The sequence below is a fragment of the Panthera pardus genome, unplaced genomic scaffold, assembly GCF_024362965.1.
Source record: "Panthera pardus isolate Hobbes unplaced genomic scaffold, ASM2436296v1 HiC_scaffold_27, whole genome shotgun sequence".
Lineage (NCBI taxonomy): Eukaryota > Metazoa > Chordata > Mammalia > Carnivora > Felidae > Panthera > Panthera pardus.
The window spans coordinates 23,799,526-23,817,196 of NW_026526843.1; the positions used below are offsets into that span (position 1 = coordinate 23,799,526).

The 17,671-nt window shown below is 36.3% G+C and overlaps 2 protein-coding genes across 2 annotated transcripts in view; both read left to right on the forward strand.

Annotated features, from left to right (window-relative positions):
* LOC128773765 (uncharacterized) overlaps positions 1–11,724 on the forward strand; it is a gene marked incomplete at its 5' end in the record, with an annotated part of 111,667 nt that extends 99,943 nt beyond the window's left edge. The window contains 1 exon segment of the mRNA XM_053891335.1: positions 11,533–11,724. Within this exon segment, the coding sequence (XP_053747310.1) occupies positions 11,533–11,724 (192 nt within the window).
* Positions 11,725–12,310: 586 nt separating this feature from the next.
* Positions 12,311–14,039, forward strand: LOC128773917 (DDB1- and CUL4-associated factor 12-like protein 2). The gene has a single exon (XM_053892068.1). It carries the CDS (start codon positions 12,326–12,328, stop codon positions 13,697–13,699), a length of 1,374 nt encoding a protein of 457 aa, XP_053748043.1. The 5' UTR covers positions 12,311–12,325; the 3' UTR covers positions 13,700–14,039.
* Positions 14,040–17,671: the final 3,632 nt, after the last annotated feature.

The window sequence follows — 17,671 nt, forward strand, 5'->3', positions numbered from 1 at the left end:
AGATTACTGAAACTGAGAATCTCATTGTCTCAGCTCATTTTTTGACCTAGGATACAGTCACTTGTCTTTCTGTGGATTGACTTATCTTCAGCCTAATCTATACTTGGTCCAGTAACCTGGGACCAAGATTACAGGGTCATGTGTTATAAATCATGACCAACAAAAACTTTTTTTAGAACAAGAGCTATGGGTGAGGCAACTTGACATCAAAGATGCTATGGGAAGGCAGGCACCATGCTCTTCCTACTCCTCTGTTCAGGATAATTTAGGAATGAAGGAAATGGGATCTCTATTGACGTGTATTGATCCTATAATTAATTCTATGAGTTAGGAATTAGGGGAAGTATAAGAAAAGAATAGTAAAAGTGTTACATATTTCCTTTTCTTTTTATATATTTGAGACTGTGCATTATGCTGTATTTAGATTTTTGAAATGATTGAGACTGACTTGACATGTCCAAAAACTCTGAACAAAGGGAACCAGACATTTGGGTAAGAATTCAATATATCTCTTTTTTTTCATGATCATGAAAAAGGTTGTGTAGGGTAGAATGAGAGAATCCAAGTAGAGAGACTGGCACCTCATTATATTTTTCCCCTCTCTAACCCTCAAATGTTCTAAAGACCTCAGTCAAGTCAAAATAATTCAATATATCTTAACTTTATTCTAGTAGTTCTCAACAGTTGGTTCAAATTTTTAGCCGAGTTTGTACATTTAGCATTTTATAACTATATTCTACCTTAAAAATAAAAGCAGTACTTTTTATCTTCAAAGAAATAAAATAAGAACCTCACTATATTACTTGTTTTTATAAGCAAAAATTCAACACCGAATATATACTATAGCCTGTGCAGGGCCTTGGGAAACAAGCCAAGATACATTTCAATCTCAGGTCTTTGACCTACTAGCTGTATAAATTTGCTGAGTTGTCTTAAACCTGCTATACCTCCACTTCCTAATATGTTCAATGGGAGAAATAATACTTGCTTCCAGTTGTTGTGGTAGGTATTAAATAAAATAATTTATGTAAATCACTTAGCTTAGTACCTGTCTTATTAATAAACACTCAATAAACAATAGTCCACTAGACCACATCTCCAAAGGAGTGAGTACAGAATAATCCACTTGAGGTACCAAAGAAAATATTAGATATTTAATTTGTATATTATTTTATATTCTTTTTCAATGCTTAAATGTTTAACTTTGAAAGAGAGAGAGAGAGAGAGAGTGCGAGTTGGGGAGGGGCAGAGAGAGAGGAAGACAAATAATCCAAGCAGGCTTCAGGCTCTGAGCTGTCAGCACAGAGCCCAATGTGGGGCTCGAACTCACGAACCATGAGATCATGACCTGAGCCGAAGTTGGACGCTTAACCTACCAGGCACCCCAGGCACCCCACTTTATTCTATTTTAAAATCATATTTATACATACATAAATACATACTTGTATAAAATTTCAAATAAATGTAAATATGTAATTATATCATATATGCTGAGTTTTGGAAAGTATTTTAATTTTTCCCTTTTTGCTTGTCTCATTCTTATTTCTCTCTCTCCTTCCCCCATATTAGGTCCTTTTCTCCAAGATACACAAATATATTCCAGGTACCCCACTAGAATACTAGTATACATCTGCATTATATTAATTTATTAATTTTTTTTGTTGTCAAGAATGTTTAAAGTATAAGGGTATAGTAATGTGTGTATGTCATATTTAAATAAATGAACTAAAATCAAGTGTACCTGCTTGGATTTTTTTTTAATGTTGTGAAGTAGAGTCTTCTGCCTACTTTTGTTAAGTTCTGTGAGGATGTGAGGACACTTTTAAATGTCACATTTGAAGCTAATAAAAAGGCAGCCAGATAATATATTAACCTCAACCATCTAACCTGCATGGTTAGAAATGTGTCTGACGCTCTCTGCCTAAAGAATCACGATTTCAGGGGCACCTGGGTGGCTCAGTCGGTTAAGCGGCCGACTTCGGCTTAGGTCATGATCTCGCGGTCAGTGAGTTTGAGCCCTGCGTCGGGCTCTGTGCTGACATCTCAGAGCCTGGAGCCTGTTTCAGATTCTGTGTCTCCCTCTCTCTGACCCTCCCCCGTTCATGCTCTGTCTCTCTCTGTCTCAAAAATAAATAAACATTAAAAAAAATTAAAAAAAAAGAATCACAATTTCAGCACCTTATTGAGGTAGTTAGGTTGCAACCTCTTATGTACATTTACAGGGTGGCTGTCATGCTAAATGTACTATTTCTGCTCAGCTCTATTAGCTGCCTGGTTGTTGTGTATGGTGGGAGAAGTGATGCCAAGAAGAGTAGCACCTCACTACATTTTTCCCCCTCTAGACCCCAAATTTCCTACTGGCCTCTGCCAAGTCAAAAGGCAAGGCTTTCCCAATTAGAGGCTCAGAGTCCAATGTTAATGTTAAACCTATTGACAAAAGAATTCTTATAGTTTCTACATTTAAAAATTTTCCATCTTGACAACTTGTATTTATTTTTTTAAGTTTATTTATTTATTTTGAGAGAAAGAGAGAGAAAATGAGCAGGGGAGGGGCAGAGAGAGAGGGAGAGAGAGAATCCCAACCTGACTCCACACTGCCAGTGTGGAGCCCGATGTGGAGCTCAAACTCATGAACCTGAGCCAAAACCAAGAGCCAAACACTTAAATGACTGAGCCACCCAGATGCCCTTGACAACTTTCCAATATCTATATATGTTTCATGGTTTCTTTCTTAATGATTTTTAGATTATTTTTTTAATTTTGAGATAATTGTAGACTCGCATACAATGATAAGAAGTAATGCAGAGATATTCAGCATACATTTTATCCAGTTTCCTCCAACAAAAAAACTATAGTAAAATATCAAGACCAGAATATTGGCATTGATACAGTCCAGATAGAGAATATTTCCATCACTACAGACCTGCTTTGCACTTTTATTGCCACAGCCACTTCCCTCCCACTCTCCTTCCCATATTTAACTCCTGGCAATCATTAGTCTATGTCACTTCAAAATGTTACATGAATGGAAGCATACAGTTGGTAGCCTTTTGTTATTGGCTTTTTTCGCTCAACATAATTCTCTCAAGACTCAATCAAGTTGGAGCATGTATCAATAGTGTATTCCATTTTTTTATTGTTGAGTAGTGTCCATGGTATGGATGTACCACAGTTTGTTTAACCGTTCATCTGTTAAAAGACATCTGGATTGTTTCCGGTTTTGGCCATTACAAATAAAACAGTAATAAACAACCATGTAGAGGATTTTGTGTGAACATATGTTCTAATTTCTCTAGGATAAATGTCCAGAAGTGCAATTGCTTGGTTATATTGTAAGCATATGTTTATTTTTTTAAAGAAACTGCCAAACTGTTTTTCCAAGTGGCTATACCATTTTACATTCCCACCAGCAATGTATGAGTGATTCAGTTTTTCCATATCCTGCTCATATTTTTTTAAGAAACTGCCAAATTGTTTTTCCAAGTGGCTACACCATTTTACATTCCCACCAGCAATGTATGAGTGATTCAGTTTTTCCATATCCTGCTCAGAAATTGGTATTGTCATTATTTTTTCTTTAGGCATTCTGTGTGTAGTAATATCTCATTGTGATTTTAATTTACGTTTCCTGATAAGTAATAATATTGATTATCTATTCAAGCTCTTATTTTCCATCTGTGTATCCTGTTCAGTTAAATGTCTATTCATGTCTTTTGCCCATTTTCTAATTGAATTTTTGTTTTAATGTTGAGTTTTGAGAGTTTTTAATATATTCAAGATACTAGTCCTTTGTTGGGTATACGGTTTTCAAAAATTTTCTCTGATTCTGCAATTTAACTTTTATTCCTCTTAACAAAGTCTTTCACAGAGTAAAAGCTTGTAATTCTGATGAAGTTCAATTTATCAGATTTTCCTTGTGTGAACTAAGCTTTTGATGTCAACTCTAAGAACTCTTTGCCTAGCCTTAGATCTCAAAAGTTTTATTTATTTTTTCTCAAAGTTTTATAATTTTACGTTTTAAATTTAAGTACACCGACTTTGAGGTAAAGTTTGTAAAAGGAGCAAGATTTAGGTTGAGGTTCATTTCTTGTCTATAGATGTCCAATTTCTCTAGCATCATTTGTTGAAAAACCATCCTTCCTCTATTGAATTGCTTTTGCGTTTTTGTAAAAAATGAATTAAGCAGGGTCGCCTGTGGGGATCAGTTGGTTGATCATCCAACTCTTGATTTCAGCTCAGGTCATGATCCCAGGGTCAGGCATGGAGCCTGCTTAAGATTCTCTCTTTCTGCCCCTCTGCCACACTTGAATGTTCTCTCTCTCTCTCTCTCTCTCTCTCTCTCAAAAAAAAAATCAGCTAGGCATATTTGTATAGGTCTATTTCTAGGTTATCTATTCTGTTCTATTTATCAATGTACCATCACTCTGATAATATCACACTCTTCTATTCTTGTAGCTATGTAGTAAGACGGTATGGGGTAGTATGATATCTACCACGTTGTTCCTTATTCAAGAATGTTTTAGCTGATCTTGGTCCTGTGCCTTTCCATGTAAATTTTATAGCAATCTTGTCATGTCTCTGAAAATACCTTTCCAAGTATTGCTAGCAATTGTCTTAAAATGATAGATTAATTTCAGAAGTATTGACATCTTCACTATGATGTGTCTTCAAATATATGAACATGGCATGTACTTAGATCTTAGTTGATTTCATGCATTAGTATTTTGTAATTTTCACCAAACATATCCTGTACATATTCTGTTCATTTTATATGTAAATATTTCATTTTATTTGTATGATTTTAAATGGTATTGTGTTTTTAATTTCCGTTTCTATATGTTTGTTGTTGGTATATAGAAATGTAACTAATTTCTGGGCATTGACTTTGCATTATATGACCTTGCTAAACTCAATGACCAGTTATAGGAATTTCTTTTTGTAGATTACTTGGATCTTCTACATAGACAATCATTGCAATGCAAATAGGAACAGTTTTCTTTCTTTCTAATTTGTGGGCCTTTTATTATTTTTTTCCTTGCTTAGACTGGATAGAAATCCCAACACTACATTGGATAAAAGTGGTTAAAGCAGAAACTGTATTTCCTGATCTTAGAGGTAAAGTATCTACTTTCTCACCTTTAACTAGGATGTTTGCTATAGGTTTTTGTAAATGTCTTTACCAAGTGAAGAAAGCTCTCCTAACTTTGAGTTTGCTGAGGTTTTTCTCCTTCTTCTTCTTCTTCTTCTTCTTCTTCTTCTTCTTCTTCTTCTTCTTCTTCTTCTTCCTCCTCTTCCCCTTCCTCCTCTTCTTTAAAATCATGAATGGGGGCTTGGATTTTGCCAAATGTTTTTTCTGTGTCAGTTTATATGATCATATAGTTTTTCTTCTTTTTTCTTCTGACATAGTGGTTTAACTGTTTGATTTTCAAATACTGAACCAGTCTTGCATACCTTGAATAAATCCAATTTAATAAATCAATCAATCAATCAATCAATCAAACAAGAAGTCTCTTTTGTTTGGCACATACACATTTAGGATTATAATGTCTCCCTTGTGGATTGATGTTTCCAACATTATATAATTACTCTCTTTGCCTGTAGTAATTTTCCTCACTCTAAAGTTTATTTTTTCTGATATTAATATAGTTTCTCCTGATTTTGTATGTTTAATGTTTGCATCTTACATATTTTTTCTACCTTTTAACTTTAAATCTACTGAGGCCATGTTTGAAGGGAGTTACTTGTAGGAAGCATATTTTCAGATCATGTTCTCTTAGTTTATGCTGTCAGTCTTTTGATTAGTGTGTTTAGAACATTTATATTTAAGGTAATTATTGTTATGTTTGGACTTAAGTCTGGCATATTTGTTTTTTGTTGTTTCCTCTGTTTCTGCTTGTTGTTTCTCCTTTCTCACCTTCCTGTGAGCTACTTAAATATTTGAATATTTGTTTATTGAATGATTCCTTATTTATTTATTTATTTATTTATTTATTTATTTATTTATCATTGAGAGACAGAGAGAGTCAGAGCATGAGCATGGAAGGGGCAGAGAGAGGGGGAGACAAAGAATCTGAAGCAGGCTCCAGGCTCTGAGTTGTCAGCAAGGAGTCTGATGCGGGGCTCGAACTCACAAACCATGAGATCATGACCTGAGCTGAAGTCAGACGCTTAATCAACTGAACTACCCAGGCACCCCTCATCTATATTTATTTATAGTATTTTTGAGTATTTCCCTTTGTAAAAATTTCTTAGTGGTTACTCCAGTTATTACAATATGAAGAAATGTAATTTATCATTGTATATCGTTGCCAATGCTTTACTACCCTTGAGTTTTCGAAATATAGAAACCTTATTTCCTGTTTTTATATTATTTTTGCTTCCCGTCCCTTATGTTCATCTGTTTTGTATCTTAAATTCCTCATATTAATGAAGTCATATGATATTTGTCTTTCTCTGAGTGACTAATTTCACTTAGCATAATACCCTCTAGTTCCATCCACGTAGTTGCAAATGGCAAGATTTCATTCGTTTTGATTGCCGAGTAATACTCCATTGTATATGTATATATACATATATATATATATATACATATATATATATACGTGTATACATATATATATATACGTGTATATATATACACGTATATATATATACCACATCTTTATCCACTCATCTATCGATGGACTTTTGGGCTCAAAACATAAGAGACTCTTAAATATACAGAACAAACTGAGGGTTGCTGGAGGGATTGTGGGTGGGGGGATGGGCTAAATGCATAAGGGACATTAAGGAAGACATTTGTTGGGATGAACACTGGATGTTATACATAGGGGATGAATCACTGGAATCTATTCCTAAAATCATTATTGCACTATATGCTAACTAACTTGGATGTAAATTAAAAAATAGATTAAAAAAAGAAACTTTATTTCCATTAAATTCCCTTTATATTTTAAATATCATTGTCTAAAGTATTGTCTCTATATACCTTAAGTAATGATTTTTGCTTCAACCATCAAATATGATTTAAGAAACTCATGAGAAGTAAGGTAGTCAATTATATTTAATGATATTTTTTTATTTTATCATATTTTTATCATTTTGGCATTCTTTGCTTTCTAAAATTTCAGGCCTTTTTCTTTTATGATCGCCATTCTGCCTAGAGAACTTTCTTTAGCCATCTTTTAAGGGTAGGTTTTCTAGCAACAAATTCTCTTAGTTTTCCTTCATCTGAGAATGTTTTTATTTCCCCTTTCATTCCTAATTATTTTTTTTTACTGCTATAGAATATTTAGTTGACATTTCTTTTCAGCACTCCTTCTGGCCTCTATCATTTCAGATAAGAAATCTACTGTCATTCAACTTGATTTTCCCCTCTAGATAATGAGTCATTTCTGTTGCTTTTAAGATATTTTCTTTGTCTTTAGTTATCAGAAGTTTAATTATAATGTGTCTTGGTATGGATTTATTTGGGCTTATGCTATTTGGGTTCATTTAGTTTCCTGAATCTACAGGTATGTTTATTTCACTATTTCTTGGGGAAAAGACTAACCCTGCTTTCCTACCCATTTCCTCAGTCTTTTGGCTGCTGAGTGGGTGTAGAGGTTCAGCTCCCCACTAATACCAAGGGTAGGGGGTAAATGGAGTGCTGACTAGCTCTGATCTCACTGCCTTGCTCAGTCTCATTGATGCTGGGAGCATGTGAAATCTCAGCTCCTCACTGAGCCCTGTTGACACTGGTGAGAAGCAGGGAGGGGTGGGGAGCAGGGTAGAGAGTAAAGCAGAGTGATGATTAGGCCTTCCTTGAAACCCCTCTTTAAGCCCCCTTAATGCCAAATGTGGGTGGAGGTTCAGCTTACCTCAAGACCACATTGACACTACCCCTGTAGGGGAATCAGAATTTAGTATGTGTTTCTGCCATATTGAGAACAGAAAATAAACTCCCCATTCTCCCCCACTGAAACAGTGAGGAGGGGAAAGGTGAGGTGGTTTCCTGTTAGTGTTTGGGTGGATTAGGGTGAGTATTGCCAAAAAGGTTTTCTATTGTAAGGCCTCCCTTTCTCTGATCCTTTGCCTACAGGAAATAGGTTTTTCTTGGAGCTTTTATTATCTGTGCCTGTTGAAGGTTCTGAGTTGGAGTTTCTGCAACTGTCTGGCGTATATGGGACACAATAAGGAAACTCAGGCAACTCACCACCCTGTCTTTCCTCCAATTCTGAGATCCTTAGTCCTTCCCACTTCTTTCCACCTTTGAGAGACTTCATTTATTTTGTTGTGCTATGTCCAGGTGTTTGTTTGTTTGTTTGTTTGTTTAGTTCTAAGAGTGAGGACCTGGAAGGAATAGCAATGTTCTATCTTTTCCAGAACTGGAAGTCTCTCTTCCTGTATCTCTGTGATGTTTTAGACAGTTATAATACCCATCCTCCTTACTTCATGCAGACATAATATGGGCATTGTGTTATGACTTGGGGGATGATATGAGCTGTGTAAGAGGTTGCCTCTCTGTCTGTGGTACCATATTCCCCACAGCATACAAAGCCCTCTCCTTGTTTTTGTGAATCCTGGGTAATGGGTATTCTTTAATAAAACATGGGAAGAAGATACAGCACATTTCTTTGTTTTTCTAAACCAGGTTGCCTATGAGTAGGAATTGCACACATCTGGCTGTTAAAAAGTCTAATATCAGTAATTCCAAGGATTTTTCCCCCCTTTTATGGGATATTACTAGATTTTGATGTTTACTTGGTCCTGAAAAAAAAGAAGATGGATGTAGTCCATCAGCAGGCTCCGGGCTCTGAGCTGACAGCACAGAGCCTGACGCGGGACTCGAACTCACAAACCGTGAGAGCAGTAAATATATATTTATAAATGGTAAATATATACAAATGAGATATATTTTTTTATATATGAGGTATATATATTTATAAACTGGGTAAATATATATATATTTTTATATATCAAGTAAATATATATTTATATATTATGATATAAATAGATATATATTGATACATGAGGTAAATTTATGTATACTTATATATATGAAGTAAATAAATATATATTTATATATGAAGTAAATAAATGTATATTTATATACACGAGGTAAATATATATTTTTTTTATCTATCAGGTAAATATATATATTTTTATATACATGAGGTAAAGATATATATTTTTATACATATGAGGTAAAGATATATATTTATATATATGAGGTAAATATACATATATTTATATATGAGGTAAATTTATATTTATATAAACAGGGTAAATATTTACATTTATGTCTATATGAGGTGAATATATATACTTACACACATGAGGTAATATATACATTTATATATGGTAAATATATATACATGAGGTAAATATATACATTTATATATATATGAGGTATATATATTTCCATATATTTATATATATGAGGTAATATATATTTATATATGGTAAATATATACACATGAGTTAAATATATATATTTTTATATATATAAGGTATATATACATTTCTATACATGAGGTAATATATAAATATAGTTATGTATGAGGTTAATATATAAAATATATATGACATAAATATATATATATTTACACATGTGGTATATATATTTACATTTGTATACACAATGTAAGTATATATATTTATGTATATGAGGTAAATATATATATATATATTTATATATGGGATAAATATTTGTATATTTATATGCCGAGGTAAATATATATATATTTTTATATATGAAGTAAATATGTATATTTTATGAGGTAAATATATATATATTTTTTATATGAGGTAGATATATATATATATATTTTGTTTGTTTTTTGTTTTGTTTAATTTTTTAATGTTTATTTATTTATTTATTTTTAAATATGAAATTTATTTTCAAATTGGTTTCCATACAACACCCAGTGCTCATACCAAAAGGTGCCCTCCTCAATACCCATCACCCACCCCCCCTTCCACCCATCAATCCTAAACATATATATTTTTATATATATGAGGTAAATATGTATATATTTATATATATGAGGTAAATATACATATATTTATATATGAGGTAATTATATATTTATATAAATGAGGTATATATTTATATTTACATCTATATGAGGTAAATATACATATTTTTATATATATGAGGTTATATATATTTATACATGGTAAATATATATATATAGGGTAAAGATATATATACATATTTATATGAGATAAATATTTATATATATATATGTAAACAAGATAAATATATGCATATATTTTTATATATATGAAGTAAATATACATATATTTATATGAGGTAATTATATATTTACATAAATGAGGTAAATATATGTATTTACATCTGTATGAGGTAAAGAAAAATATTTATATATATATGAGGTAAATATATATATTTATATACGGGAAATATGTATATATATGAAGTGTATATATTTTTTATATGTATGAGGTAAATACATACCTTATATGTATGAGGTATATTTATATACATGGGGTAAATATATATATATTTATATATGAGGTTAATATATATAAGTATAGAAGGTAAATATATGTATATATTTATACATATGAGGTAAATATATATTTTTATATATGAGGTAAATATATTCTTTATATATACAAGCGAATATATACATATGAGGTAAATATACATATATTTACATATGAGGTACTTATATATTTACATAAATGAGGTTAATATTTATATTTACATTTATATGAGGTAAATGTACATATTTATATGTATATGAGGTTATATATATATATACATGGTAAATATATATATATGAGGTATATCTATTTTTATATATTTGAGATAAATATATATATGGGGTAACTATATATATATTTATATATAAGGTAAATGTATATGTATATATACAGGGTAAATATATGTATATATTTTTATATAGTTGAAGTAAACATATATATATTTATATATGAGGTAATTATATATTAATATAAATGAGGTAAATGTATTTATTTACATCTATATGAGGTAAAGATACATACTTATATAGATGATCTATATGAGGTAAAGATACATATTTATCTATATATGATGTAAATATATATATTTATATATGGCAAATACACATATATGTGAGGTATATATATTTTTTATATATGTGAGGTAAATATATATATTTATGCACATGGGGTAAATATACATATATTTATATATGAGGTAAATATATATTTATGTATTCATGGTAAATATGTGTATATTTTTATATATCTGAGGGAAATATATATTTATATAAATGAGGTAAATATATTTACATCTATGAGGTAAAGGTACGTATTTATATATATGAGGTATATATATTTACATATGAGGTAAATATATATGTGTTTATCTTTATATATGAGGTAAATATATACACTTATATAAATGAGGTAAATATACATATTTTTAATATGAGGTAAATATATATAGCGGATAGTGCAAACTGTTTACGGTAACTGAAGAGGAGCTGAGAGAGAAGTGGCTGCAATACGAACCTAAGTACGCAGGGTCCCCTGTAGCTACCAAACACTCACATTCCCGCACTAAATTCAATCGCAGCCAAGCGTCTCTCGGGATTGCAGCAAGTGCACATTCGTTTCTTCGTGCAGACAATTGTCTCGGCTCCTTCTAGCCTCGTGGTGGCCTATATTTTAGATTTCAAATTTTATTTAAGTAAGGATTTTAAGAAGGCCGGTTGGCTGCTGCTCTGAGAGCGGTGAAGTATCCGGTGTCATTTAGTGGAGGTCCGGACAGGCGCACCGGACAGCTTGGGGATCTTGGAGCGCAGGTCCCCAGTACAGCCCCGGCCCCACGGGTCCATCCTCCTCCCCCGCACCGAGAGCGGTCCCTCCCACTGCGCCTGCTTGCTCCTTGCCCACGCCTCCCGCTGCCTCCGCCCCCTCACAAGGGGCCCCCCTGCGTGGTCCCAGCCGGCGCTCGCTTCGCCGCCGCCCCGCCAGCCGCACTTCCCGCCCTCGCCTAGATCCACGCCTCAGTTGCCTCACTAGGACGGCGCTCCGCTCCCGTGGGTCCGCGCTCCTCGCCTCCTTTCCCGCCCTCGCGTTCTGGACTCGGTAGGCTCCACGCCCTGCGATCGCACCCGCCTCTTGGCCCCTGAGAGCACGCGCTCCCCGCTGACGCGGAGGCGCCGCTGTCCCCGCCGCCGCCACGGCCAACACGGGTCCCTCGCGCCGCGGCCGCCGCGGCCGCCGCCGCCGCCGCCGCCGCCGCCGCGCCGCCGATGCCACTGCCACCGCCGCCGATGCCACTGCCGCCGCCGCCGCCGCCGCGGCCACTCGCCCGCCGCCCACCATGGCCCCGCAGCAAACAGGTAGCAGGAAGCGGAAAGCGCCCGCCGAGAGCTCGTCGTCTCAGGGCTCGGCGGCGGACGCAGAGGGGCCGCTGCTGCCTAAGAAGCAGAAGCGGCCGGCGACGCGGCGCTCGCTGGTGCACTACCTCAAGGACCGCGAGGTGGGCGCTCTGGGCGGCGCCTGGCTGTCGGGCTCGAAGGGCGAATTGCCCGGCTACGCGGTGCAGAAGCTGCCCGAACTCTTGAGGGAGCGCGAGCTGGCCCTGGGCACCCTCAACAAGGTGTTCGCGTCGCAGTGGCTGAACGCCAGGCAGGTCGTGTGCGGCACCAAATGTAACACCCTCTTCGTGGTGGACGTGCACTCGGGGCAAATCACGCGCATCCCCCTGATGCGGGACCGGGGGCCCTGGCTGGCCCGGGCCCAGCCGAGCTGCGGCATCCACGCCATCGAGCTGAGTCCCTCCAAGACGCTTCTGGCCACCGGGGGAGAGAATCCCAACAGCCTGGCCGTCTACCAGCTGCCCACCCTGGACCCCGTCTGCCTGGGCGACCGCAACGGCCATAAGGACTGGATCTTCACCATCGCCTGGATGAGCGATACAGTGGTTGTGAGCGGCTCCCGCGACGGCACTGTGGCTCTGTGGCAGATGGACCCCGACATGTTCAATGGCAGCATCTCCTGGCAGAATGACGCGGGGCTTCCTGTGTACACCCACATCCGTCCGAGGGACATGGAGACCATCCCCAGGTCCAGCACCAGCCCCACTAACCACAAGGTGCGGGCCTTGGCCTTCAGCGGCAAGAACCAGGAGCTGGGAGCCGTGTCCCTGGACGGCTACTTCCACCTGTGGAAAGCCCGGAGCACTCTGTCTAGGCTGCTGTCCATCAGGCTCCCCTACTGCCGTGACAACGTGTGCCTGACCTACTGCGAAGAGTTGTCCCTGTACGCGGTGGGCTCTCAGTCCCATGTCTCCTTCCTAGATCCGCGCCAGGGTCACCAAAACATCAGACCCCTGTGCTCCCGAGACGGCGGCATGGGCGTGCGCTCGCTGAGTTTCTACCAATACATCATCACCGTGGGCACGGGCCATGGCTCCCTGCTCTTTTACGACATCCGTGCCCAGAAGTTCCTGGAGGAGAGGGCGTCGGGCAGCCCAGACTCCTGTCCTGGGCCCTCAGGAAGGAAGCTCAAGCTCACCTGTGGCAGAGGCTGGCTCAACCACGATGACCTGTGGGTGAACTACTTTGGTCGTATAGATGATTTCCCCAACGCGCTCTACACCCACTGCTACAACTGGCCTGAGATGAAGCTCTTCGTGGCTGGAGGGCCTCTCCCTTCAGGCCTCCACGGGAACTACGCAGGCCTCTGGAGCTAAAGATGGCCAATGTGTTCTCAAAGTGCCCAGATTTACTTTCCAGTCCCCTCTCACTTTCTTTTTCACGCTGTGTTTTGTGCTTTTTAACTCAGTGTGGCATTTGTCTTCCAGGTTGAAAGTGCCAAATTTGCCTGTCCTTAGTGTATGAGAGAGAGAGAGGTGTCGTTCAGGCAATCAAAACTTGGCTTTAATACCCTTTTACACCTTTGCAAACCATCTTTTTGAATTCACATTACAAAGAGTTTTGGCTAAGTCTTAGTTGTCTTTTTTGAGTTACATATTCTCTTTTTTTTTTTAATGTTTATTTATTTTTGACAGAGAGAGAGAGAGCATGAGCGGGGGAGGGCAGAGAGAGAGAGGGAGACACAATGTGAAGCAGGGTCCAGGCTCTGAGCTGTCAGCACAGAGCCAGATGCTGGGCTCCAACTCACAGTCCGTGAGATCATGACATGAGCCGAAGTCGGACGCTCAACCGACTGAGCCACCCAGGTGCCCCAACATATTCTCTCTTTTTAATGCTATGCAGTCATGGTTTGAGTTCTGTGTATTTTCCTTTTCTTTGTTTTCCATTGTCAGTATTGCAACTATACTGTGTTTAGTTATTTTTCATTGCAGATAGATGGTATATTAAGAACATGTTTAAAAACAGGGTTTCTAATCTGTTCCGGAAAGTTAGCCATCGTTTTATAAAGCATTGTTGCAATTGGAAAATATATTCCAAATTCTACATTATCAACTTTGGAAACATTCCATTTGCAAATTGTAATCGTAGGTGTTTATAGTTTCTAAGTTGTTGTTGCTAAACATACTTTTTAGAAAATTTTTCTCCTAAAAAAAAAAAAAGTTGTCATAGAATCTTGTCTTTTTACCAAAATCTCAGTTTGTCATAACACTTTAAGAATGCAAGGGTTTTATTGGTTGAATGTTCAGAATTACTCTGAAAACCCAATTGATCTTTTTCTCCTTCAATCCTTATTTAATTTTTAATGACCTGTTGTTAAATAAATAAACAAATGTGTATTTTTTCACTTCTTGCCTTAGTACTATCAAAATTTGTGAATTTATTTGAATGCTTGTTGTTTAAAGAACTTGCACAGAGTTGAAGTGCCACCATTCAACGCAGGGATTCTAAGTATAAAAATGTAGAATGTATGGCAGGTTGGGGAGAGTGTATACCAATCCAAGATATAGACTGGATATTTTTGCTGTTGCTGTTTTTAATACCAAATATTATATTTCATTATATTTTAAATTTTCTAATTCTGCTGAATAGTTAACACAAGAAAAACTGTAAAGGACAAAAAAATGATCCCAGTCCCTGCTCCTTCTGAAAAAGATGCTTAAGTTTAAAGTCCAAATTAGTAAGATTTTATTTTGTGAATTTCAAAGATTCTTACCTAAAGTAGAAGAAATATATTATTAAAAAGTAGTGATGTTATAGCCCTCAATGTAATAATATACTGCTACCAAGGACACAGGAAGTTTGTTTCAAGAAGATGGTCTGGAGATTAAAGTAAATGGGATTTGGTTGAAGAAAATTCCTTTGGGATCAGATATAAATGATATTATGTTAAGAAAAATAGTTTGTATTTTTCCATATATGAGAAACTTCCTCAAAACTGGCCAGGTTGTGCTGACCTTGGATTAGTTTTGTGGCATGTCTGTTTTTTCTTAAATGTTTTGGCACTCAGATGCTGCCTTGGTGTCCGTTCACTACATGCTGTTCAGTTGCAAATCTGAACCAAGTAATATAGTGAATGGTACTAAAAATGAATTAAGAAATACAGAAAAAATAAGATTTTGTTTACATAGATTGTCTTAACAGGTTTATATAGTTGTTGTTATATAGCAATAAATTGTATTTGTGTGCATGTATGTGTCTCCAACTCAGTCGTAACTGTTTTGAGAGCAGAGAATATAATTGTCATCTTTATATTCTCTCATTTCTCTGGTAATGCCTAACAAATCATAGGCAATCAGTAAATATTTACTGAATGAATGTATTTCCCTCTGGAGACCTAATGTTCAAGACTGTGAAAAATAAATAAATGCATAAACACATAAATAAAAGTTTACTCTTAAATAGTATGGGATCCTGTTTTGTCCCCCACCCCCCTTTTTCTTTGCCCTAATACCTTTCCCATTCAGGCCCTGTTGCTTATCTGTTCATAAACTTCTTCATATGGGATAGCAGAAGATAAAGGAAAGTGCATAAATTTTCGATGTTGCTAGAATTTAATATTTTCACTTACAAATACTTAGATTTGAAGTTTTCTTCAAAGCATTCTGTTTGTTTTTTTCCCTGGAAATTAGTTTTGAAGCATCATTTTTTGTAGGAATTTGTCTTCTTACCTTACCCAAAAATAGTTATTTGCTGAAAACGTCTTTAAATGTTACCTAACAACTTCACCAAAATATTCATTGTCTGTATAGAGTGTTTTTTATAGTATTTGGTCATTATTTGGGGACATTGGAAGAACATTTTGAGAGGAAATAACACTTTTACATGAGGTGGAGTTTAAAGAAAAAATAGAACATCTCAGATTTGTTCCTGGGCTTGTCCCTTAACTTCATCATTGACTCACTCTTAACTTTCTCATAAATTAGAATATATTTTTTTGATGCTGAATCACATAACTTGCCTTTTAAAAACACTAAATAGCCTAATTATGTATGTATTTATATTATGTAGAAGTTAAATTATTTTGAAGTATTTCCTACTTCAGGGACAAAGTGATCTACAGAAGTACAAGTAATTGTGTAGCTTGTGAATGAAATAATTGAAAAAGTAAAGATGCCGGAACTCCAGGAAACCCATAAATGTAGTTCACTTAAAATACACAAGGGATACATATTTTCATGTGCAAACTACCTATTGTGGTTGTCTGAAAACATTTGTATTATAGGTTTTTATATTTATGTGTTAAAAATGTTAGTTCCATTTATCTAGCTACATATTGACATATTCCTCCTCAAATATATTGTTGGCTTGAAAATTTATGTTCTTCGCCTTTACTCTTTGGATAAATTAATCTCTAATTTTTTTGAAGAGAGAAGAAAGAATTGACTAACAAAGGATATCCAGTGAAATAAATTGAGATGAGGACTCTGGAAAAAAATTCATCTGTTAAATATGCTTTAGCACTAATGATAAAATTGGATTCTCCAGAGGTTGACTTTTTTTCTGGCTATACTCAGTGTTGAACAAGTTTTCAAAATTTTTCCATTAATTACTAATTTAGAGTGATTTTACAAAATGATTCACAAAGCCCTCCCGGATGTTTTACTGACAGCTTCCTAATCTCTGCAAGTCTTAGGTAACCCAGCTGCATTAAACTTGTCACTATGTGGGCGGCTCAGGGATGCAGTTCAGTGACAACAACAGGTACTGCTGTGAAAGGCTGCATAGGACACAGGTGTTTGCTTTAAGAGATGTTATTTTAAGATCTACTGATAGGGCTGCCTAAAACTATTTCCCACTACTGGCCTGCTGCAAACCCAGAGAAACATAGCTTTGAAGTGTGACATCAGCAAAAGGGCAATGTGATTACAGAAGGTTGCCATGAAACAGGCTAATCTTTAGGAAGAAGGGGTCTTTAACTGCTAGGTGTTGTTTTGCACAGGCAATGGTCTTTGCTTCATAGGCCCTTCCTCCTTTTTTTTTTTTCTTTTAAACCCTGTGATATCCCAGAGTAGTATGCATTTAACTTTTTCATGCTTCCATAGTGAATGTTTTTTTTATTATCTTAATAGAGCAGTTATTAGATTGTAATGCAGTGAACTATGTGAGCATCTCACTACCCCCTCCATACGCCAGTTCGAATGTGAACTCTGTCATCCCAACACCTAACACAATAAGCTGCACGTACATGGCACTGGGAAGTCCAGAGAAATTACTGATACAATGATCTATTGGCATCAATTATTTTATCAGATTAGTTGACCAGAATATTTGCAACTGTAATAAGGATT

Excerpts from the sequence above, each read along its gene's own strand:
- LOC128773917 (XM_053892068.1), top strand. The coding sequence starts at position 12,326 with ATGGCCCCGCAGCAAACAGGTAGCAGGAAGCGGAAAGCGCCCGCCGAG.